The sequence below is a fragment of the Rhinoderma darwinii genome, chromosome 10, assembly GCF_050947455.1.
Source record: "Rhinoderma darwinii isolate aRhiDar2 chromosome 10, aRhiDar2.hap1, whole genome shotgun sequence".
NCBI lineage: Eukaryota > Metazoa > Chordata > Amphibia > Anura > Rhinodermatidae > Rhinoderma > Rhinoderma darwinii.
The window spans coordinates 103,055,403-103,082,778 of record NC_134696.1 but is presented as its reverse complement, the minus strand read 5'-3'; the positions used below and the strand labels follow the sequence as shown (position 1 = coordinate 103,082,778).

The 27,376-nt window shown below is 36.8% G+C and overlaps 1 protein-coding gene across 3 annotated transcripts in view; it reads left to right on the top strand.

The window, feature by feature from the left end:
- The window catches only part of NPHS1 (NPHS1 adhesion molecule, nephrin), a 36,232-nt gene extending 9,588 nt beyond the window's left edge, over positions 1 to 26,644 (top strand). Inside the window, exons 4-24 of one of the 3 annotated variants that reach the window (XM_075840449.1) lie at positions 559 to 716; positions 1,215 to 1,356; positions 2,103 to 2,227; positions 2,551 to 2,719; positions 3,003 to 3,132; positions 3,597 to 3,769; positions 4,208 to 4,348; positions 5,517 to 5,657; positions 6,563 to 6,684; positions 7,374 to 7,539; positions 8,196 to 8,352; positions 14,865 to 15,016; positions 15,373 to 15,484; positions 16,039 to 16,220; positions 17,210 to 17,269; positions 17,623 to 17,745; positions 18,356 to 18,380; positions 18,615 to 18,726; positions 18,804 to 18,918; positions 25,596 to 25,702; positions 25,788 to 26,644. In XM_075840449.1, coding sequence (XP_075696564.1) covers positions 559 to 716; positions 1,215 to 1,356; positions 2,103 to 2,227; positions 2,551 to 2,719; positions 3,003 to 3,132; positions 3,597 to 3,769; positions 4,208 to 4,348; positions 5,517 to 5,657; positions 6,563 to 6,684; positions 7,374 to 7,539; positions 8,196 to 8,352; positions 14,865 to 15,016; positions 15,373 to 15,484; positions 16,039 to 16,220; positions 17,210 to 17,269; positions 17,623 to 17,745; positions 18,356 to 18,380; positions 18,615 to 18,726; positions 18,804 to 18,918; positions 25,596 to 25,702; positions 25,788 to 25,916 — 2,741 coding nt within the window. In that variant the 3' untranslated portion in view covers positions 25,917 to 26,644. Of the gene's footprint in view, positions 1 to 558; positions 717 to 1,214; positions 1,357 to 2,102; positions 2,228 to 2,550; positions 2,720 to 3,002; positions 3,133 to 3,596; positions 3,770 to 4,207; positions 4,349 to 5,516; positions 5,658 to 6,562; positions 6,685 to 7,373; positions 7,540 to 8,195; positions 8,353 to 14,864; positions 15,017 to 15,372; positions 15,485 to 16,038; positions 16,221 to 17,209; positions 17,270 to 17,622; positions 17,746 to 18,355; positions 18,381 to 18,614; positions 18,727 to 18,803; positions 18,919 to 25,595; positions 25,703 to 25,784 lie in introns of those variants that run through there. The other 2 variants (XM_075840448.1, XM_075840450.1) reach the window with 2 other exon arrangements.
- Positions 26,645 to 27,376: the final 732 nt, after the last annotated feature.

The window sequence follows — 27,376 nt, the reverse complement described above, 5'->3', positions numbered from 1 at the left end:
TCTACTATGAAATAATATAATGTAATATAATCTACTATGAAATAATATAATGTAATATAATCTACTATGAAATAATATAATGTAATATAATCTACTATGAAATAATATATAATATAATGTAATATAATCTACTATGAAATAATATAATGTAATATAATCTACTATGATATAATGTTTTATGCTTAAGACCTGTTTGCTAATTAAAATAGGAGAGTTTCTTGTTCTGGGGATGTTTCTTTTATTTGGAGTACACAAGCTTGTCTCTTGCAGTACCACTTTCCACCACCGTTGGCCACTGATGCTTTTCATAGTAAAAAAAGGGCCCCCACTAATCTAATAAGGATTATATTCATTCAAAGCAATGGAAATTAAAAAGTTTAAGAAAATATATATTTTCTATTGGGGAGGGGGAGGGTATGGACTGTTACAGGAAGCCTCCCTGCCCCTCATTACACAGCGGGTCTCTCCATGCAGGGCTATCCTAACACATAAGTGGCCACAGAAGATTCTGAGCTGAGTCCACCGCATTTATATATTATTTATCTGTTTCTCCCTCAGTTCTTCCCACCAAAGTCACAATTCTCGGCTCAGTCAATAGTCCAGAGAATAAGTCTCTATCGTTCTCCTGTTTCACTTCATCAAGTCATCCCCCCGTATATATCCGCTGGTGGCTGGGGGCCGCAGAGCTGGAGAACACCGAAGTCACTGTAACTGATGTGAGTAATTATCTATCTATCTATCTATCTATCTATCTATCTATCTATCTATCTATCTATCTATCTATCTATCTATCTATCTATCTATCTATCTATCTATCATCTATCTATCTATCTATCTATCTATCTATCTATCTATCTATCTATCTATCTATCTATCTATCTATCTCATATCTATCTATCTATCTATCTATCTATCTATCTATCTATCTATCTATCTATCTATCTATCTATCTATCTATCTATCTCATATCTATCTATCTATCTATCTATCTATCTATCTATCTATCTATCTATCTATCTATCTATCTATCTATCTATCTATCTATCTATCTATCTCATATCTATCTATCTATCTATCTATCTATCTATCTATCTATCTCATATCTATCTATCTATCTATCTATCTATCTATCTATCTATCTATCTATCTATCTATCTATCTATCTATCTATCTATCTATCTATCTATCTATCTATCTATCTATTTTCTCTCCAGTCAGATCACGGAGGGAAGATCACGATGTCGAATATTACCACAGTGGTTCAGAGGGAACATAACGGCATGTCGCTGACCTGTGAGGCTTTTAACGAGGCTCTTCTCTACACCAAGGCGAACAGCGTCCAGCTCAGCGTACATTGTAAGTAGTAAATACAGGACAAAGATCTGTATGGGTATAATGAAGCAGAAATGGGGTTCTTCATCTACATTTATTATTACAAAAAAAAAAATCTGATTAATACAGCCGTAAAAAGTAGAAAAAAAGTGTAAGGATCAGACCTGAGCAATCATAAACAGACTGGTTGCTAGGGATATGCTGCCTGGCAACCCCATAAAACTGTCAGACACTGTATCTATAGCAACTAAGCTGTCTCAAATGACTCAGAGATGAAGGAAACCAGCTGGCCAGTTGTCACACCGGGCGTCTCCCGGCAGAGCCTGTAGCCTTAGTAATCAGATTTGTCTAACATTACATTTATCTTGAGGGCCCCTTTAAAAACAGAGGTGACCCAGAAACCAGGCTTAACTAGATGATGCCAGATCGTTGCTGCCGGTGACAACTTAAGAAGTATTGGACCCAGGGTCGGACAGGCCCACCAGAGGATCCTCCGGTGGGCCCAGGCCCTGACACAATCATGGGTCCCAAAAGGACCCTATTGGCGATATGTCCTATGTGTACAATGAGTAGATGTGCACGCATTCTGTAGAGATGGTGAATGGGCCCTTAGAATCATTCCCTCTGGTGGGCCTGGGGGACCCCAGTCCGACGCTGATTGGACCCCAGTGATGCGGTCATTACAACTGCTTCTACTAACAGGGAGGCTTCTCACTGTCATTGGTCCATTTCTTAAAGGGTTAATGTTGGTAGCACAAATTGATTTTCAGATCCTCCTCAAAAGATCTGGATTGAGGCTCCACCGTTGGACACTCGTTTTCGAGCTGGAACACGTATCAAGATAACCTGTTTCTCCAGCGGTGGTCACCCAGCACCTCGGCTCACCTGGCTTAAGGTAAAAAGATTTGGAGAACTTGTGTCCCAGTCATGTGAGCTATTCAGGTCATGTGATACTCTTCCTGGAGGCACCTGACTCCGCAGGAATTAACCTGTGTCTGAAAAGTTGGTGGGACTCCTTTCTAGCCCCTTATTGGCATTTCTGGGCCCTTTCCCTTGGGAACTTTTGTGCCCACAGCTATGAGGAAAACGTAACTTTTTCTGGTGAGGAGCATTTGTTTCGAGAGCATTGGATTAGGAAAAAATCCTCCTTAAGATGTTGTGCGAATGCTCACAGGTAATATTGATAATGACAAAAAGATCCAAAAACTTCATATTCAGGATAAGAAGACCTTGTCAGATGGGAGGATGATTTCTGCAGGGAAGATTGTCTCCAGGGAAATCATCATTGAAACGGTGCCAAGCGACAACCAGGCAACTTACCGGTGCAATTCCACCAATGATGGCGGGAAGAACATGCTGACTGCCAGCACGAAGCTCCTCGTCCAGTGTGAGTCACCCGGTTCTATCTATCTAGACTACCTAGAGGTCATTTCAATTACTGGGCATGGGAACAATTTGGTAAGGTAGTGGGAACAACAATGGTTAGGATTGGTATGAACATGGGAATCGGAACATATCATGGCAGGGGAGCGGTAAATATCGGAAATTGGGACAACATGACATGGGGAAGGGGTGGGGGACACAGTGGATATTTTAAATGGTTGGGTTTTTTGACCATGTTGCCCCACATGGAGATCCTCAGGTCTTAGTATCTTGTTCTTCTCATTTAGTTCCTCCTATTGATGTTAAAATAATAAACCCACCTAAAGATTATAAACGTGGAAGCCCCATCACTCTGGAGTGCAGGACAGGCAGCAGTAATCCAGAAGCAACAATATCCTGGATCAAGGATGGAGTCATGTGAGTTGTATTACCTTTTCGTTATATATGTCTGGGCCAACCATCCAACCCACCACACAATCACGTAACCAAACACCCTACCAACCAACCAACCAACCAACCAACCAACCAACCAACGACACAGCAATTAAACCAATGGACTACCCACACAACCAGCCAACCAACCACCCATTCACTTAACCCTTCACCCTAACAAGCACCCAACCAACCAACCAACCAACCTTATAACCCACCATCCCATCACATAACCTAACACTCTACCAGCCAACCACCCAACTGACCACCCAACAAACCACCAAACTAACCAATCACCCAACCAGCCAACCAATCACCCAATTATCTACCCATATGACCAACCAACCACTGAACCGACCACCAAACCAACTATCTAACTACCCACCCAACTATGCGACCAACCACCCATCCAACGGACAACTCAATAACATGGCATCTCTCTTCATCAGTTTGAATGGAAGGAACCTGGGGATGAGGAACGTAGAATATGGTGGAAAGTCAACTTCCAGCAGCGTCACATTAATGGTGACCTCCGCAGACAATGGAAAACGCGTCTCCTGTGAGGCGTATAGCAGAGCCTTGAGTGAGACTGTCAACACCTTCTACAAGCTTAATGTTCTGTGTGAGTACCACCAGTTGTGTCTACACTTCTCATGAGACCAGTAGAACTCAGCCCAATGGTTGACTTGCACAAAACTCAATTTTAACCGGGTTGAGATCAACACCCACGAATTTGGTTCTTGGTCTATACTCTTACGCAAAGTAATTTTTATGGTGTAGGGCAACTAACGGTCCCCTGAGAAGGAGACATCTTATTAACCATAGGTGAGATATTTCCTTGCGTGTGGCTTGTAAAGAGCAAGTAAAGTTCAGACCAGATATGGAGGTGAATGGACAAATTAGTGAGATGATGATGGTACTACATGTAGCCACCTTGGTGGAAAACAACCCAATTGGCCAATTATATCCATGTGTTTTATCTCTCTGGCCATAACTTTTGTTGAAGACCACCTAATTCAATGTAGATGGAGAATGTTCTGAACATCGACTCGTGTTTCAGTTCCACCAGAATTCACTAATGAGCAGCCAAAGGTTGTCCAGGCTGTGGAGCACGGTGCAGCCCTCATCCCATTATACATCCTAGCCAACCCTGCGGAGGTCAACTACACATGGAGTCTACGAGGGCAAATACTGAATAGAGGTGAGAGGGTATAAACAATGTCCTGCTTCTTGGACCTCCAGTTTTAAACTGTAATTTGTGAGGGAATCCAGCGACAAGTTCTTAATGTGCCTGCAGCGCCTCCAGAGGGGAAATTAAGCATTACACAGTTGGTGTTTTTTTTTATAAGTTGTCTGTGGAGATGCCATGTCCTCCAGAGAAAGAGACACTCTTTATATTTGCTCTTTGCTCCGGCTTGTAGACGAGGGTCCTGGCCGGGTGACCCCCCCCCCTCTATTAACTCAGAATATCCTAATAGGTATATGGGTTTACAAATCAGGCAGTCCTTTTAAGACCCTTTGACTTTATTATGACTTGTCTTAACCCCTTTTTAACCACATGGGTTCCATATCAGCATTTAGCCAGGGAATATTGTGATCATTATGATATATCGGGACTGATTGTAAGGGGGTGCAAGGGAGACACAATCTGTGTGTTCCCTGCACTTTGATCTATCTATTAATTCAAGTTATCACGGAAAAAATACATAAAAATAGAGGGGGCACAAAAATCCATCTCTCTATATGTTCTATACAGTGAGCACTTGGCCACTATTTGTAAGACACAATCAATTACTGTCAAATCCTCATGAATTTATAAGGACCCTGTGATGTCTCTGAGGCACAAGAGGTTCTTAGATACTCACCTTTCATCCCTTTCAGTAGTGACTGAGGCTGCAGCGTCATGAAAATCCATCCTTAAAGTTATCGCTGACAATCGGCGGACAATGAAAGTCACGAAACAATACGCAATCATTTTTAATGTCGAGTATATAGCGTTGTAAAGGTTATGTCAGCTTTTCATGAATGTGCATATGCTGCGGCATTCGGTTACCACAGTCGTGTGATGCATTACTAAATAATCCCCCTACCCTTTTAAAAACATACTCTCAAACTTTATAGCCTGAAGGTGTTCGTTCCCTGGCTGCACCTTATAGAGAAAGCCAATGATCCAACTCTTTACAATGGGAGTTACAACAGTGACATCTGGAGGTCACACTGTAGTATTACACCTCATTTCAAAAATATTCTATATAATGCCATCAAGTTTTTTCCTATTATTGTAGGGTCACATTTTATCTGATTGCTTATGTAATAAAGAAATAAATGATGCTGACCGGGCCCTATATATATATTTTTTTTTTTTGCAGAAGGAGCTCATAGACACCACCTTAAAGGAGCCGGCTCTCTGGAGATTTGGAATGTTAGTCGAGCCGACTCTGGGATGTATAGCGTAACCTGTGAAAACAAAGAGGGGAAGAACAGCACCATGGTACAGCTAGATGTTCATTGTAAGACCCTAAACACAAAGATAATACATAGTCATTCTGTAATAATTCCGGTTGTATAAATCGTAATTGTTCTCTGTTATCAGCCAATGTTTTTGAAAGGGTTTACATGATGGAAAATATGCCTCATAATCCCAATTATATCTCAAATATCTTCAGTTCCTTAAAGATGTTTGCATCTTGTGGGCGATTGTGTTGCGGCCTCATTAAGCCCCACACCTAATGGGGTCCATTGTAAATGGGTGGCCCATGACATTAAATAATTACCCTTCAGGCAGCCAATGTCTTAGCTACTCATTAGTGAATACTTTTAATAGGTGTTTTGTATTTAGGGTCCTTTTTGTTACTTTATAGTGAAGCTCTGCCTTTGATTACCAGTCGCTCTAGGCTTAGGCTTAGGGTTAGGCTTAGCTCTATAATCAACCAATGTAACATCTGGCGTCTTTGTAATATATTGTCCTTATCTTTTTGTGTTATATTCACATATTTTTAAGTTTAATTTTTTTAATCTGGGAGGTGTAGAAAAAAAAATCTCTACATGGAAACCATCAGCAAGCGGCTGTTGACAAATCTGGTTTTCTTATTATACGCCTGTATGTAAGAGCATGAGTACAATGGTGTCCTGCAGTGGGTATGGTGGGCTCATTAGCACCTTAATGCCCCATGTAGCCCAGATCATTGACCCGCTACTTTTCATGTATTAATGACAGAACTTCTATTACCATCAAAAGCAACCTCAACAGCAACTTTTCCATGGTTTCCATTTCTTTTTTTTTTTCTTTCCTTAAACCTGACGTGTTTTATAGACGCAATATTGTACATTGGTGGGCTACAGAGGCAATATTAACCAATGGTGGAGCTTCATCTACGTTTTAGAAAATTAACCGCTTTTGTTTCCCCCCTTACAGACTCTCCGTCTATTCGCAGCCTCGTTGACCCAACTGAAGTGGACTTGGGAGGGAGAGCGGAGCTTGTGTGCGTTGCAGATGCCAATCCTGCCAGCTATGAAATGTTTCAATGGCGATGGCTGGTACGGAGCTTCTCTATGGCCTTTCATTGGTCCCTTGTCGGCTTGAGTATCGGGCGCAGTGTTGTCATGGAGACCTTGTGTGGATCCAAATCATCATCCAGCATGTTATTTTTATGCCCTGTCCCCGATTTGTCCAGGAACGCCCACAAGAACCTCCTGGAAACGCCCGCTTTGGAGCTTATTTGCTTAAACCACGCCCCTTCGTGGTCCGTTTCGCAGAACAGTCCTGCGAAAAATGTGTTGGTTGGAAGGATTAACACCCACATCAATGTTTACACATAATTACCGCTATACAAGGTTTCCATGACAACACTGCGCCTGACAGAAATAAAAAGGGGACGTGATGTCATCAGGACCTCCCAACCGTCTCGCGAAATGGACCGAGAAGGGGGTGGGATTTATGCAAATATGCCCAAAGGGGGCGTTTCTGAGATGGTTTGTGGGTGTTCCTGGTAGGATTGAGGGTGGGGCTTAAAAATATCAACAGTTGGGAGGCATTCTCTCAGTAGTGCAGCCTCAGGCTTTGGGCCTGTAACTTTATGTGATGAGATCTGAGCATGGAAGGAAGATATTTAACATCGCTTCCCGTATTTGTGATGTGCATTATCGCCGTATATCCCGCCCCTGTCAGGGTCTTGGTATCGAGGTGATTAGGCCGATCAAGGATTTTGTGTCTTACCCATTAACAGGGAGACGAGGAGCGAGATTTGTCCAGTTTGGAAAGGCAAGTTGATGGTCTCACCGGACGACTCATTATCAACGACGCCAAGAGGACGGACGCTGGGCGTTATGAGTGCGCAGTGGATAACGGAATCCCCCCACCCGTCAAGGCCGATGCCCGTCTGGTTGTCCGTTGTAAGTAATATTTCCCCCCAAAATGAGAAAATTCCCAGTAAATAATATAAGTCCTGGAGTTGTTGCGTCACCTTGTTAACAATTCCATCCACAAGGGTTGCTATTCAACTTTTCCAGACTCCTGAATGGCTGCACTGCTCCTGTTTTGCTGCATGACCACGCAGACTTGCCATTCAGGAGTCTGGAAAAGCCGAGTACTATTACAGCTTCTACTGGGATGTCACTCAGCTTTCCCAAACTCTTTACCCCTGCCAGACATATTTGCTGTTCAGGACTCTAGGAAAGCTGGGTGACAAATCTGCCTAGTCGCTGTCACTCAGCTTTCCAAGGTTCCTGAACAGTAAACCTGCCTTGTTATGCAGCAATACAGCAGTGGATGAATCACTGGAAATACTAATTCCCATAAGTCGTACAGATGTAGCCATCTTTATCTTGACTTTTAACCCATTAAATACACAGCGGTGAGAAACTTTATCTTGACTTTTTCAATGGCTTTTGTTGTGTGATCTCACGCTGCAGCAAGTTGTCAAGAGTCAAGATCAACTTGGCTACATCTGTACTTTGCCCGCGGGTCAAACTGGCCCTCCCCTCCCCCTGCCCGGTGGGCCCGCTGCCCTCCACTACAACAATGTTTTTCCGCTTCACGTTTCCTGCAGTTAAGCCGGAGATAGAGAAAGGCGTTCACCTCAGCAAAGTGGCCGTTCCTGGGGACGGAAAAACCTCAACGGGGCTCGAATGCAAAGCCGAGGGGATCCCAGATGTGGCTTTCAGCTGGGCGAAGAATGGCGTCACCCTGGACCTTACACACCCCAGGTATTCCTGGCTCTAATACTGACGGGCGACAAATCTGCCGTTCACCCCAAACCACAAAAAATGTGACAAAAGGGGGAACTGTGTGAGAGATGACGGAGGGGAAGTGGAGTCTGGACTTCAGCACTTACTGGCCGCAGGGGCAAGCACATTTTAAAGGGGGGGGGGGGTTCCAAGTGCTTTGGTGCCCGCAGCAGAGACCGCACAACGCCCCCGATTTATACGAACTTTGCCAACATGACATCTTACACTTTACATGACATCATACACTTTACATGACATCATAAACTTTACATGACATCATAAACTTTACATGACATCATACACTTTACATGACATCATACATTTTACATGACATCATACACTTTACATGACATCATACACTTTACATCACATCATACACTTTACACGACATCATACACCTTACATGACATCATACACTTTACATGGTATCATAAACTTTACATGGCATCATACACTTTACATGACATCATACATTTTACATGACATCATACACTTTACACGACATCATACACTTTACATGACATCATACACTTTACATGACATCATACACTTTACATGACATCATACATTTTACATGGCATCATACACTTTACATGACATCATACACTTTACATGACATCATACACTTTACATGACATAATACACTTTACATGGTATCATAAACTTTACATGGCATCATACACTTTACATGACATCATACACTTTACATGACATCATACACTTTACATGACATCATAAACTTTACATGACATCATACATTTTACATGACATCATACACTTTACATGACATCATACACTTTACATGACATCATACATTTTACATGACATCATACACTTTACACGACATCATACACTTTACATGACATCATACACTTTACATGACATCATACACTTTACATGACATCATACATTTTACATGACATCATACACTTTACATGGCATCATACACTTTACATGACATCATACACTTTACATGGCATCATACACTTTAGATGGCATCATACACTTTACATGGCATCATACACTTTACATGACATCATACACTTTACATGACATCATACATTTTACATGGCATCATACACTTTACATGACATCATACACTTTACATGACATCATACACTTTACATGACATCATACACTTTACATGGCATCATACACTTTACATGGCATCATACACTTTACATGACATCATACACTTTACATGACATCATACACTTTAGATGGCATCATACACTTTACATGGCATCATACACTTTACATGACATCATACACTTTACATGACATCATACATTTTACATGGCATCATACACTTTACATGACATCATACACTTTACATGACATCATACACTTTACATGACATCATACACTTTACATGGCATCATACACTTTACATGACATCATACACTTTACACGACATCTTACACATTACACGACATCATACACTTTACACGACATCATACACTTTACACGACATCTTACACATTACACGACATCATACACTTTACACGACATCTTACACATTACACGACATCATACACTTTACACGACATCTTACACTTTACACGACATCTTACACTTTACACGACATCATACACTTTACACGACATCTTACACTTTACATGACATCATACACTTTACACGACATCATACACTTTACACGACATCATACACTTTACATCACATCATACACTTTACATGACATCATACACTTTACATGACATCATACATTTTACATGACATCATACACTTTACATCACATCATACACTTTACATGACATCATACACTTTACATGACATCATACACTTTACATGACATCATACACTTTACATGACATCATACACTTTACATGACATCATACACTTTACATGACATCATACATTTTACACGACATCTTACACTTTACATGACATCATACACTTTACATGACATCATACACTTTACATGACATCATACACTTTACATGACATCATACACTTTACATGACATCATACACTTTACATGACATCATACACTTTACATCACATCATACACTTTACACGACATCCTACACTTTACACGACATCTTACACTTTACATCACATCATACACTTTACACGACATCCTACACTTTACACGACATCTTACACTTTACACGACATCATACACTTTACATCACATCATACACTTTACACGACATCATACACTTTACATGACATCATACACTTTACATCACATCATACACTTTACACGACATCATACACTTTACACGACATCATACATTTTACACGACATCTTACACTTTACATGACATCATACACTTTACATGACATCATACACTTTACATGACATCATACACTTTACATGACATCATACACTTTACATCACATCATACACTTTACACGACATCCTACACTTTACACGACATCCTACACTTTACATGACATCATACACTTTACATGACATCATACACTTTACATGACATCATACACTTTACATGACATCATACATTTTACATGACATCATACACTTTACATGACATCATACACTTTACATGACATCATACATTTTACATGACATCATACACTTTACACGACATCATACACTTTACATGACATCATACACTTTACATGACATCATACATTTTACATGACATCATACACTTTACATGGCATCATACACTTTACATGACATCATACACTTTACATGGCATCATACACTTTAGATGACATCATACACTTTACATGGCATCATACACTTTACATGACATCATACACTTTACATGACATCATACACTTTACATCACATCATACACTTTACATCACATCATACACTTTACATGACATCATACACTTTACATGACATCATACATTTTACACGACATCTTACACTTTACATGACATCATACACTTTACATGACATCATACACTTTACATGACATCATACACTTTACATGACATCATACACTTTACATGACATCATACACTTTACATGACATCATACACTTTACATCACATCATACACTTTACACGACATCCTACACTTTACACGACATCTTACACTTTACATCACATCATACACTTTACACGACATCTTACACTTTACACGACATCATACACTTTACATGACATCATACACTTTACATCACATCATACACTTTACACGACATCCTACACTTTACACGACATCTTACACTTTACACGACATCATACACTTTACATCACATCATACACTTTACACGACATCATACACTTTACATGACATCATACACTTTACATCACATCATACACTTTACACGACATCATACACTTTACACGACATCATACATTTTACACGACATCTTACACTTTACATGACATCATACACTTTACATGACATCATACACTTTACATGACATCATACACTTTACATGACATCATACACTTTACATCACATCATACACTTTACACGACATCCTACACTTTACACGACATCCTACACTTTACATGACATCATACACTTTACATGACATCATACACTTTACATGACATCATACACTTTACATGACATCATACATTTTACACGACATCTTACACTTTACATGACATCATACACTTTACATGACATCATACACTTTACATCACATCATACACTTTACACGACATCCTACACTTAACACGACATCTTACACTTTACACGACATCATACACTTTACATCACATCATACACTTTACATCACATCATACACTTTACATGACATCATACACTTTACATGACATCATACATTTTACACGACATCTTACACTTTACATGACATCATACACTTTACATGACATCATACACTTTACATGACATCATACACTTTACATGACATCATACACTTTACATCACATCATACACTTTACACGACATCCTACACTTTACACGACATCCTACACTTTACATGACATCATACACTTTACATGACATCATACACTTTACATGACATCATACACTTTACATGACATCATACATTTTACACGACATCTTACACTTTACATGACATCATACACTTTACATGACATCATACACTTTACATCACATCATACACTTTACACGACATCCTACACTTAACACGACATCTTACACTTTACACGACATCATACACTTTACATCACATCATACACTTTACATCACATCATACACTTTACATGACATCATACACTTTACATGACATCATACATTTTACACGACATCTTACACTTTACATGACATCATACACTTTACATGACATGATACACTTTACATGACATCATACACTTTACATGACATCATACACTTTACATCACATCATACACTTTACACGACATCCTACACTTTACATGACATCATACACTTTACACGACATCTTACACTTTACATGACATCATACACTTTACACGACATCATACACTTTACACGACATCATACACTTTACATCACATCATACACTTTACATGACATCATACACTTTACATCACATCATACACTTTACATGACATCATACACTTTACATGACATCATACATTTTACACGACATCTTACACTTTACATGACATCTTACACTTTACATGACATCATACACTTTACATGACATCATACACTTTACATCACATCATACACTTTACACGACATCCTACACTTTACATGACATCATACACTTTACATGACATCATACACTTTACATGACATCCTACACTTTACACGACATCCTACACTTTACACGACATCCTACACTTTACACGACATCCTACACTTTACACGGCATCATACACTTTACATGACATCATACACTTTACATGACATCATACACTTTACATCACATCATACACTTTACATGACATCATACACTTTACATCACATCATACACTTTACATCACATCATACACTTTACATGGGAAGTTTCGGTGTTATTGATCGTCTTCATGTCCTGTTCCCGGTGGTTTGGAGTAGTTTAGCAGTTAATATCTAATATCTCTGGTTATCAAAGGTGAAGAAGGGGTTAATATTGATGTACATTATACATAGTGTTTATGGGGGTCATATCTAATATACCTGGAGGTCTATAGTGGTTAATAATGTTATATTGTGCTATATAATAATAATAATAATAGTAACAATAATAATAATAATAATAATAATAGTAACAATAATAATAATAGTAACAATAATAATAATAATAATAATAATAATAATAATAGTAATAATAATAATAATACTGATAATAATAATAATAGTAATAATAATAATAATAATAGTAACAATAATAATAATAATAATAATAATAATAAAAATAGTAATAATAATAATAATAATAATAGTGATAATAATAATGATAATATATCTAATCCTATCATGTGTGATACTGTCTGCTGAGCTGTGTATCTAATCCTATCATGTGTGATACTGTCTGCTGAGCCACTGTATCTAATCCTATCATGTGTGATACTGTCTGCTGAGCTAAGTATCTAATCCTATAATGTGTGATACTGTCTGCTGAGCCACTGTATCTAAACCTATCATGTGTGATACTGTCTACTGAGCTGCTGTATCTAATCCTATCATGTGTGATACTGTCTGCTCAGTTGTGTATCTAATCCTATCATGTGTGATACTGTCTGCTGAGCCACTGTATCTAATCCTATCATGTGTGATACTGTCTGCTGAGCTAAGTATCTAATCCTATAATGTGTGATACTGTCTGCTGAGCCACTGTATCTAAACCTATCATGTGTGATACTGTCTACTGAGCTGCTGTATCTAATCCTATCATGTGTGATACTGTCTGCTCAGTTGTGTATCTAATCCTATCATGTGTGATACTGTCTGCTGAGCCACTGTATCTAATCCTATCATGTGTGATACTGTCTGCTGAGCTAAGTATCTAATCCTATAATGTGTGATACTGTCTACTAAGCTGTGTATCTAATCCTATCATGTGTGATACTGTCTACTGAGCTGCTGTATCTAATCCTATCATGTGTGATACTGTCTGCTCAGCTGTGTATTTAATCCTATCATGTGTGATACTGACTGCTGAGCTGTGTATCTAATCCTATCATGTGTGATACTGTCTGCTGATCCACTGTATCTAATCCTATCATGTGTGATACTGTCTGCTGAGCCGTGGTATCTAATCCTACCCATAGCTATAGGGTCTTAGTGCTACAGATATGCTGTCTCCTATATACACATTTTTTGGGGGTATTTGTATTGGGGCTATTGCCCCAGATGTTATAAGACCTCAGTATCGCCCCCTGGCTGCTGGTGCTGCGTTTTTGGGTCACTTAGGAGACCCAGCGATGTAGCTGAAAGCTGCAGCCCGTCGGCCATGAGAAGTTGGGGGGGGGCGCAAAGGACTTTTGCATTGGGGCCCATGAGCCTTTAGCTGCGCCCCTGGACCCAAACAATATCTGGATAAAACCAATATTCCATGAAATTGGGGAGGGGGGGGGGGGGTGTATGACTTCATGCTGCGGCCGCTGAACCGTTCCCCTCTATTCTGTGACTTTCTTAGATATTCTGTGAAGACGTTTCACGAGCTGTGGATTCACCGGAGCACGCTGATCATCGCCAATGTGAGCGCGGTGCAGGATTACGCCATCTTTACCTGCACAGCGACCAATGCTCTGGGAGTGGACAGCTTCTCCATTCATCTCGTCAGCACCAGTAAGACGACAACGCGGTCTACCGGCATAATGCGCAATTTAAGGCTACGGCTACACGTCTTGTGAAGCAACTTCAATGGTTTCCTATAGGGGGGGGGGACGCAAGCGACATTTCGATTTTATTGCAAAAATTCTAGCCGTGACGAAATGTTGCGCTGGTCACAAGGTCGCTTGCAACTTTTCTTTCCATAGGGAGCAATTGAAGATTTGGTGGCGATTTTACCGCCGTCCATAAGCCGAAAGCTCACACCGATCCGGTCTACTCTTTCACACTCGATCCCCAGGTGTTCTTCACGCTGTGGCCAGCAGGTGGCATCTCATTAACATAAATCTTATTTTTCTCGTGTTGCACCCAAGGTCGCCCTGATTCTCCCACTGATCTAAAGATCCTGAGCGTCACTTACAACTCAGTGACCCTGGGGTGGAAGCAAGGATTTGATGGAGGAGTGGAACAACAATTTCGAGTCCGGTGAGTGGATTTTTATTTTTTTTTCCAAAAAGTTTCACCTGCGGAATTTTATGAAAAAAACCTTAAAACCCCCAAAATATAAGCCCCTGAGTCCTTTGTGTTACAAGATTTACAATCTTTTTTACCTGCTTTCGTTATTTTATTTGCCCAGATATATTGTGTGACAATCACTAATGTCTGCCATTACAGCGGCCGTAGAAGACGTCACTCGGCTTTCCACAGACCCTGAATGGCACCCATAGCTGCATTTTTTATATAGATTTAACATTTCCTCTTCCCTTTCTTCATCCCATCTACTGTTCTGCCTCCGTACATTTCAGTCTTCACTTCAGTACTAGCATTCTACTCCTGAACCAGGAAGCTCAGGATGAACATAAGAACTATAGGTTCCTTCCAGACAAGGGGACTGCTGCAATGCATGGAATTGTGGGAAAAAATAAAAAATAAGTCAATAGTCATCAGTAAGCAATGCTGCAATGCTGATAATGTTAGACGGTCCACTGATAATGCTCCCCCTGGTGGTCAGATGATAATACTACATTGCTGTTTTTCAGGTACCGGTGGAGCGGTGCTGAGAGTTACATGTACGTCGACGTCTTCCCACCACAGTCCACTGTTTTTACTATCGTAGGACTGAAAGGCAGCACGGTCTATAACTTCTCTGTGAATGCCGTCAACAAGCTGGGAGACAGCGACTATGCCGATGGCGGAGCTGTACTGACCGTCACCACACAAGGTGGTCACCACCCACAGTCTCAGTTCACAGCTACATTAAAAGTAGAAAAACCCTTCCGAAAATGACACTTTTTTATTGTAGATTTTAAATTATAATTGGCGCATAACCTTGTATTGTGCGGGACAAGTTGTAGTTTTTTCGTTTTTCGGGTACGTAAAATGTATTGAAAACTTTTATTACCTTTTTTGGAGGGAAATGGAACACCCCCTCCCCCCCCCCCCCGAGCAATTTCACAATTTTTTGGGGGATCTATTTTAACGATGTTCACAGTGCGGTATGAATTATATGCTAGGTTTGAGCTAGCAAATCTAGCATTTCTTAAAAAAATTTATGCCATTTACTATTTCATTTTATAGTACGGATCGTTTTAGATGCGGCGGTACCAATTATGTGTATTTTTTTTTTTAAATAATAAAAATTTGTGTAAGGGAAAAAAAGGTTTTTTAAAATTTTTATTCTGTAAAGCCACTTAGATGACTGTGGCTTCTGAGGGGTTAAGAAACCGCTGGGTCAGAAAGTAGTGTGACTGATTGATTGGGGGGGGGGGGGGTGATATCATGAGCAAAAGTTCATCTCACCCCTTAACATAAGGTAATCTGAATCCATACCGGGACAGGAGAAGAATCATGAATCAGAGATTACCCTCCTCTCCCTGCAGGCTGCCAGGATGTCCCCCACTGTTAATGCAGGCTGAAATAGGAGCTGCAAATATAAATGCAGCTTCTACTGCAACTTGCTGTAGCTCAGGCAAGATCGCGGATAGAGCTGCAATCACACTCTTGTTTTAAACAAGAACAAAATGGCGTCTTTAGCTGAATTCTAGCCAGAGCTAGAGTCTGCCTGAGCTTTGAATCCCTGTGTCATGCCCCGCCCCTAAGACCTTACATTGGGCATAGTGCAGTGTCTTTCTCTTGCCTGGAGAGTTCCTTTAAATCTCACCTAACTTTTGCAAACACTTTTTTTAAAATATTCTTGAATTGATTTTCCAGAAGACACCGATGTGAAGATCCCTGAACCCACACAACCAGCTCTTTCCGTTCCAAAGGCCGGTGAGTTGTGGAAAGTAGTCTAAACCAATAATAGACAGTATTTAAGGATCTGACTTAAAGGAATGCATCAGTCAGCATATAATGTTGACGACCTCCCCTGTAGTAGCTTTCATATTGTAAGTATTTTCCCTTCAGGGCGGAGCTTAGTTATCATAGAAAAGGAATATAGCACAAAATCGGTGGAATCTGACACCTATTTTGTGGTGTGGGAAGATATTTGTCAAGGAGATAACAGCCACAAACTGCTATAATGTAGAAACTGTACTGTAACATGGAACATCGGGATCACGAAGAGTTTATAATCGTTGTCTTACGAACAGATGATGAGTCTAATTATACATTTTTGCTCCTAGATCACTTCTCATGGACGCCATATATGTTTGCTGCCATAGGTGCGGGAGGGGTACTACTCCTTTTATCTAATGCAGGTCTTGTTTTCTTCCTGGTGAGGAGGTTCAGAAAGAAGGCAAAAGAAGGTACAGAAAAAAAAAATTGTGTTTTTTTGCCTCCTCTGTTACTACATGGAAACCATCAGCAAGCAGGCTGTTTGATATTGACTGATCCTAACAGGATTTAGTTATAAGCTGGCAATACACAAAAGATGCTGTTGGCGGAAGTGCTGAGATGCCCATAAACATGACGTCCTTAGCCGAAGATGCCTCGTATCATTAATGGGGTAATCCGATCTTTCTGTTTTACAAATGTCTGATATAAGCGGGTCCCAGATTTTGGACCCGCACCCAGAAGTTGGATCGGCATCTATTAGACATCTATGGCATATATGTAAATACGCTAGAAATATCTAAAATGGAAATACCCATTTAACACACGACAATATAGGAGCTGTGGTAAGAGACCCCTGTGCAATTGCTCTATAAATACACATAATAGGGACGACAGATCAGTTAACAGCACCTTACTGACAGTTTCCATGCACACATCACAAAGAAAAAATAAAACAGGTAATGAAGAAACTTATGAAAACATTCTCAGCCGGGATATAACGTAATTAAATAAAAGGAAGTCTCCACTGAAAGAGTAAATAGTCATTGCTGAATCTCAGAATCTCTTTCTTCTCTTCCACAGGGGATGCGGTGAAGAGGGACGAGAGGTAAGAGAAATAATGGAGGCCGCCGATGTGCCTTTTTACAGGAGATGGATAAAATGTAAATGGGGCAGCATGAGAGAAGTCACAAAGGGTCTGCATGGGCTGTGCCTAGTATTAAAGCTAAGCTGCAATACCAGACTCAACCACAGACAAAAGTGGTGCTGTTGCTGGGGAAAAATATGAACTTTGTTCTAATTTCATACTGTTCTTCTTTAACGTTTCATTTAACCCCTCCAGCTCAGCCCCTGGTGCTTTCAATGAGTATGGAGATGGAGAACTGATCAACACACAAGCAAAGAAGACTTTACTAATTGACAGCGGCTCTGAGACGGGCAGCAGTGTGTACCAGGTAAGGAGCATCCCAGGATGAAAGGAGGGATGAAGACAAGCAGCAACTATCAACTCTGTATCATATTTCTTTCCTAGGACAGTGGATCAGAGTCAGGATTATACTACTACCCCACCCGAGATTATCAGCCGTCACTGTCCCCCCACTATGAGAGTGTCGAGAGGGGGGATGCGGAATTACAGAGCTGGGCAGGTAGGTTCAAGACATTATTATTGTTATCAAGGCCAGTGTAGTAATGTCCTTGTCCATAGCGGGCAGTATTATAGTAGTTATATTCTTGTATATAGGAGCAGTATTATAGTAGTTATATTCTTGTATATAGGAGCAGTATTATAGTAGTTATATTCTTGTATATAGGGAGGCAGTATTATAGTAGTTATATTCTTGTATATAGGAGCAGTATTATAGTCGTTATATTCTTGTATATAGGGGGCAGTATTATAGTAGTTATATTCTTGTATATAGGGGGCAGTATTATAGTAGTTATATTCTTGTATATAGGAGCAGTATTATAGTAGTTATATTCTTGTATATAGGGGCAGTATTATAGTAGTTATATTCTTGTATATAGGGGGCAGTATTATAGTAGTTATATTCTTGTATATAGGGGGCAGTATTATAGTAGTTATATTCTTGTATATAGGGGGCAGTATTATAGTAGTTATATTCTTGTATATAGGGGGCAGTATTATACTAGTTATATTCTTGTATATAGGAGCAGTATTATAGTAGTTATATTCTTGTATATAGGAGCAGTATTATAGTTGTTATATTCTTTTATATAGGGGGCAGTATTATACTAGTTATATTCTTGTATATAGGAGCAGTATTATAGTAGTTATATTCTTGTATATAGGAGCAGTATTATAGTAGTTATATTCTTGTATATAGGAGCAGTATTATAGTAGTTATATTCTTGTATATAGGAGCAGTATTATAGTAGTTATATTCTTGTATATAGGAGCAGTATTATAGTAGTTATATTCTTGTATATAGGAGCAGTATTATAGTAGTTATATTCTAGTATATAGGGGGCAGTATTATAGTAGTTATATTCTTGTATATAGGGGGCAGTATTATAGTAGTTATATTCTTGTATATAGGGGCAGTATTATAGTAGTTATATTCTTGTATATAGGGGGCAGTATTATAGTAGTTATATTCTTATATATAGGGGGCAGTATTATAGTAGTTATATTCTTGTATATAGGAGCAGTATTATAGTAGTTATATTCTTGTATATAGTAGGCAGTATTATAGTAGTTATATTCTTGTATATAGGAGGCAGTATTATAGTAGTTATAGTCTTGTATATAGGGGCAGTATTATAGTAGTTATATTCTTGTATATAGGGGGCAGTATTATAGTAGTTATATTCTTGTATATAGGGGGCAGTATTATAGTAGTTATATTCTTGTATATAGAAGGCAGTATTATAGTAGTTATATTCTTGTATATAGGAGCAGTATTATAGGAGTTATATTCTTGTATATAGGGGGCAGTATTATAGTAGTTATATTCTTGTATATAGGGGCAGTATTATAGTAGTTATATTCTTGTACATAGGGGGCAGTATTATAGTAGTTATATTCTTGTATATAGGGGGCAGTATTATAGTAGTTATATTCTTGTGTATAGGAGGCAGTATTATAGTAGTTATATTCTTGTATATAGGAGCAGTATTATAGTAGTTATATTCCTGTATATAGGGAGCAGTATTATAGTAGTTATATTCTTGAATATAGGAGCAGTATTATAGTAGTTATATTCTTGTATATAGGGGCAGTATTATAGTAGTTATATTCTTGTATATAGGGGCAGTATTATAGTAGTTATATTCTTGTATATAGGGGCAGTATTATAGTAGTTATATTCTTGTATATAGGAGCAGTATTATAGTAGTTATATTCTTGTATATAGGAGGCAGTATTATAGTAGTCATATTCTTGTATATAGGAGCAGTATTATAGTAGTTATAGTCTTGTATATAGGGAGCAGTATTATAGTAGTTATATTCTTGTATATAGGAGCAGTATTATAGTAACTATATTCTTGTATATAGGGGCAGTATTATAGTAGTTATATTCTTGTATATAGGGGGGCAGTATTATAGTAGTTATATTCTTGTATATAGTGGGCAGTTTTATAGTAGTTATATTATTGTATATATGGAGCAGTATTATAGTAGTTATATTCTTGTATATATGGAGAAGTATTATAGTAGTTATATTCTTGTATATAGGGACAGTATTATAGTAGTAATATTCTTGTATATAGGAGCAGTATTATAGTAATTATATTCTTGTATATAGGATGCAGTATTATAGTAGTTATATTCTTGTATATAGGGGGCAGTATTATAGTAGTTATATTCTTGTATATAGGAGGCAGTAGTATAGTAGTTATATTCTTGTATATAGGGGCAGTATTATAGTATATATATTCTTGTATATAGGGGGGCAGTATTATAGTAGTTATATTCTTGTATATAGGAGCAGTATTATAGTAGTTATATTCTTGTATATAGGAGCAGTATTATAGTAGTTATATTCTTGTATATAGGAGCAGTATTATAAAAGTTATATTCTTGTATATAGGGGCAGTATTATAGTAGTTATATTCTTGTATATAGGAGCAGTATTATAGTAGTTATATTCTTGTAAATAGGGGGAAGTATTATAATAGTTATATTCTTGTATATAGGGGGCAGTAATATAGCAGTTATATTCTTGTATATAGGAGCAGTATTATAGTAGTTATATTCTTGTATATAGAGGGCAGTATTATAGTAGTTATATTCCTGTATATAGGGGGCAGTATTATAGTAGTTATATTCTTGTATACAGGGGAAGTATTATAGTAGTTATATTCTTGTATCTAGAAGCAGTATTATAGTAGTTATATTCTTGTATATAGGGGCAGTATTATAGTAGTTATATTCTTGTATACAGGGGCAGTATTATAGTAGTTATATTCTTGTATATAGGAGTAGTATTATAGTAGGTATATTCTTGTATATAGGAGCAGTATTATAGTAGTTATATTCTTGTACGCAGGGAGCAGTATTATAGTAGTTATATTCTTGTATATAGGAGCAGTATTTTAGTAGTTATATTCTTGTATATAGGGGGCAGTATTATAGTAGTTATATTCTTGTATATAGGGGGCAGTATAATAGTATTTATATTTTTGTATATAGGGGCAGTATTATAGTAGTTATATTCTTGTATTTAGGGGCAGTATTATAGTAGTTATATACTTGTATATAGGGAGCAGTATTATAGTAGTTATATTCTTGTATATAGGGGCAGTATTATAGTAGTTATATTCTTGTATATAGGGGGCAGTATAATAGTATTTATATTCTTGTATATAGGGGCAGTATTATAGTAGTTATATTCTTGTATATAGGGAGCAGTATTATAGTAGTTATATTCTTGTATATAGGGAGCAGTATTATAGTAGTTATATTCTTGTATATAGGGGCAGTATTATAGTAGTTATATTCTTGTATATAGGGGCAGTATTATAGTAGTTATATTCTTGTATATAGGGGGCAGTATTATAGTAGTTATATTCTTGTATATTGGAGCAGTATTATAGTAGTTATATTCTTGTATATAGGGAGCAGTATTATAGTAGTTATATTCTTGTATATAGGGGCAGTATTATAGTAGTTATAGTCTTTTTTTTTAGGAGACAGTATTATTGTAGTTATATTCTTGTGTATAGGGGGCAGTATTATAGGAGTTATATTCTTGTATATAGGAGCAGTATTATAGTAGTTATATTCTTGTACATAGGAGCAGTATTATAGTAGTTATATTCTTGTATATAGGAGCAGTATTATAGTAGTTATATTCTTGTATATAGGGGGCAGTATTATAGTAGTTATATTTTTGTATATAGGGGGCAGTATTATAGTAGTCATAGTCTTGTATATAGGAGCAGTATTATAGTAGTTATATTCTTGTATATAGCGGGCAGTATTATAGTAGTTATATTCTTGTATATAGGGGGCAGTATTATAGTAGTCATAGTCTTGTATATAGGAGCAGTATTATAGTAGTTATATTCTTGTATATAGGGGGCAGTATTATAGTAGTTATATTCTTTTATATAGGGGGCAGTATTATAGTAGTTATATTCTTGTATATAGGAGCAGTATTATAGTAGTTATATTCTTGTATATAGGAGCAGTATTATAGTAGTTATATTCTTGTATATAGGGGGCAGTATTATAGTAGTTATATTCTTGTATATAGGGGGCAGTATAATAGTATTTATATTTTTGTATATAGGGGCAGTATTATAGTAGTTATATTCTTGTATTTAGGGGCAGTATTATAGTAGTTATATACTTGTATATAGGGAGCAGTATTATAGTAGTTATATTCTTGTATATAGGGGCAGTATTATAGTAGTTATATTCTTGTATATAGGGGGCAGTATAATAGTATTTATATTCTTGTATATAGGGGCAGTATTATAGTAGTTATATTCTTGTATATAGGGAGCAGTATTATAGTAGTTATATTCTTGTATATAGGGAGCAGTATTATAGTAGTTATATTCTTGTATATAGGGGCAGTATTATAGTAGTTATATTCTTGTATATAGGGGCAGTATTATAGTAGTTATATTCTTGTATATAGGGGGCAGTATTATAGTAGTTATATTCTTGTATATTGGAGCAGTATTATAGTAGTTATATTCTTGTATATAGGGAGCAGTATTATAGTAGTTATATTCTTGTATATAGGGGCAGTATTATAGTAGTTATAGTCTTTTTTTTTAGGAGACAGTATTATTGTAGTTATATTCTTGTGTATAGGGGGCAGTATTATAGGAGTTATATTCTTGTATATAGGAGCAGTATTATAGTAGGTATATTCTTGTATGTAGGAGCAGTATTATAGTAGTTATATTCTTGTACATAGGAGCAGTATTATAGTAGTTATATTCTTGTATATAGGAGCAGTATTATAGTAGTTATATTCTTGTATATAGGGAGCAGTATTATAGTAGTTATATTCTTGTATATAGGGAGCAGTATTATAGTAGTTATATTCTTGTATATAGGGGCAGTATTATAGTAGTTATATTCTTGTATATAGGGGCAGTATTATAGTAGTTATATTCTTGTATATAGGGGGCAGTATTATAGTAGTTATATTCTTGTATATTGGAGCAGTATTATAGTAGTTATATTCTTGTATATAGGGAGCAGTATTATAGTAGTTATATTCTTGTATATAGGGGCAGTATTATAGTAGTTATAGTCTTTTTTTTTAGGAGACAGTATTATTGTAGTTATATTCTTGTGTATAGGGGGCAGTATTATAGGAGTTATATTCTTGTATATAGGAGCAGTATTATAGTAGGTATATTCTTGTATGTAGGAGCAGTATTATAGTAGTTATAGTCTTGTACATAGGAGCAGTATTATAGTAGTTATATTCTTGTATATAGGAGCAGTATTATAGTAGTTATATTCTTGTATATAGGGGGCAGTATTATAGTAGTTATATTTTTGTATATAGGGGGCAGTATTATAGTAGTCATAGTCTTGTATATAGGAGCAGTATTATAGTAGTTATATTCTTGTATATAGGGGGCAGTATTATAGTAGTTATATTCTTGTATATAGGGGGCAGTATTATAGTAGTCATAGTCTTGTATATAGGAGCAGTATTATAGTAGTTATATTCTTGTATATAGGGGGCAGTATTATAGTAGTTATATTCTTTTATATAGGGGGCAGTATTATAGTAGTTATATTCTTGTATATAGGAGCAGTATTATAGTAGTTATATTCTTGTATATAGGAGCAGTATTATAGTAGTTATATTCTTGTATATAGGGAGCAGTATTATAGTAGTTATATTCTTGTATATAGGGGGCAGTATTATAGTAGTTATATTCTTGTATATAGGGGAGAGTATTATAGTAGTTATATTGTTGTATATAGGGGACAGTATTATAGTAGTTATATTCTTGTGTGTAGGGGGCAGTATTATAGTAGTTATATTCTTGTATATAGGGGGCAGTATTATAGTAGTCATAGTCTTGTATATATGAGCAGTATTATAGTAGTTATATTCTTGTATATAGGGGGCAGTATTATAGTAGTTATATTCTTGTATATAGGGGGCAGTATTATAGTAGTCATAGTCTTGTATATAGGAGCAGTATTATAGTAGTTATATTCTTGTATATAGGGGCAGTATTATAGTAGTTATATTCTTGTATATAGGGGCAGTATTATAGTAGTTATATTCTTGTATATAGGGGCAGTATTATAGTAGTTATATTATTGTATATAGGGAGCAGCATTATAGTAGTTATATTCTTGTATATAGGGGGCAGTATTATAGTAGTTATATTCTTGTATATAGGGAGCAGTATTATAGTAGTTATATTCTTGTATATAGGGGCAGTATTATAGTAGTTATATTCTTGTATATAGGGAGCAGCATTATAGTAGTTATATTCTTGTGTATAGGAGCAGTATTATAGTAGTTATATTCTTATATATAGGAGCAGTATTATAGTAGTTATATTCTTGTATATAGGAGCAGTATTATAGTAGTTATATTCTTGTATATAGGAGAAGCATTATAGTAGTTATATTCTTGTATATAGGGGGCAGTATTATAGTAGTTATATTCTTGTATATAGGGAGCAGTATTATAGTAGTTATATTCTTGTATATAGGGGCAGTATTATAGTAGTTATATTCTTGTGTGTAGGGGGCAGTATTATAGTAGTTATATTCTTGTACGTAGAGGGCAGTATAATTTGATGTGTAGTTTTATCATGACAATGGCTGAATTCACTTTAAAAGCTTCAACCACTTTTCTCTCCAGAAGGTGGATATAAAGACTGGTTTGGAGCTTCTGACCACCATGAATATGAGGAAGTTCGGGGAGAACACCCAACATCTCACAAAACAAAATGGCCGCATGGAGCCACGGTTGGTTACATGGTCTCTACATTGCTCAATTCTCTTTCTTATAGGTTATATTTTTTTGGAGCTCATATTTTTTGTTTCTCAGCAGGATAGAGAACGAGAGGAGCATTCGTGGGATGAATACCAGGGATTAGGAGCCAGAGTATATGATGAACCAGACTTGTCATTGTCTGCAATTTACGAGACACCTTACGGAGGGCAGGGACATTTGGTGTAAAATATGGAAAAAAAATTTTGACCTTTAAAAATTCCGAAAATACATAAATTTAAAAAAGTTTAAAATCCATTACCAATTTCTAAAGTGTACCAATTTGCTATTGACTGGATTGAAATCCTCTAATTTATTTTTTTTAAATTTCCCAAAATTCCTGGGTTAGCATTTTGGACCATCAGGTTTTTAGCACAATAACAAATATCAGTTGAATGTATTGAAATGAAAAAATCGAAAATGATACATTATAATTGAACAGTATCGCAGAAGAAAATAATTGACCACTTTTTGTTTGGTGGGGGTCAAAGAATTTGGGTATCAAAGTCTGTTTACAAAAATATTGTACAACATACGAAACGATGATTTCTGTATTTCTGTGAAAGTCGTGGACTTGGATCAATAAACCGCGCTGGTAACGGAAATAGACTTGGTGGTTGATTATTATGGCAACGCTCCAAGGCCGTAAGAGTGAAAAGGGAGGATAAATTCCCCTTTCTTTCCAGTAATTGAAATTTTAATTAAATTTGCATATTACAATTTTTTTTTTCATTTATCATAAATATAATTTAAACCGTAAATAAATGTTATTCTGATTATTACTATTTTGCGGTACGCACAACCAGATCCAGTGGAGGGAAACACAATATGTGCAGTAGCCATCAGGCGGCAGTAATATCATAGGAAAACTATGGACTATATTATGAATTTTAATGTACTGGATTAAGTTAAATAATAAAAAAAATATTTACTAATTAAAAAAAAAAAATCAAATATAAAATAAGCAAATTATTGATTTAAATTTGAAAAATAAATAAAATTAAATACTAAAAAAATACATTAAATCATTTCATTATTAAATTACGAAATTAATACATTGAATATAAAAAAAATTACAAAAATTCAAATCACTTAATTCAATAAAATTGAAATATAAATTAAAATCATAGAATATCTAAAATCGATAGAAAAAAAAAATAAGATTTGTTCTCTTTATTTTTACAGCTTCATTTTGTTTTAAATTAACATCAATTACACATTCCCAACATGAGATTTTCCTGGTACGTTTTTGTAAACTCAATGATAAATGAAACACATTTGACAGAATAAATTAACTGTGAAAAACAAAATGTGTGAAAAATTAAATATCTTTTTAAATAATTATAAAAACAATTACATTTTGGCATTAGTTAACATTGAAGAGTTTCCTGTGTTGTCAAAGTTTCAGACCGCCCACTGCATACAATGAGGCGTATAAAAAAAACATGGCGGAAGGTGCAAATACCCACTGTTCCCAGTATGGGCTACTATGTGACTGGCATGTAGGGAATACTGTGCAATGTGCATATTTAATGATCCTAAAGCCTCATTCACATTGCAGAGCTGTGTACACGGAATTGGTATGGCGACAGATGGAGTCCCTATGGGTCAGCAGATCATGGGCCACTGCATGGTCCCTCCGTATGGCA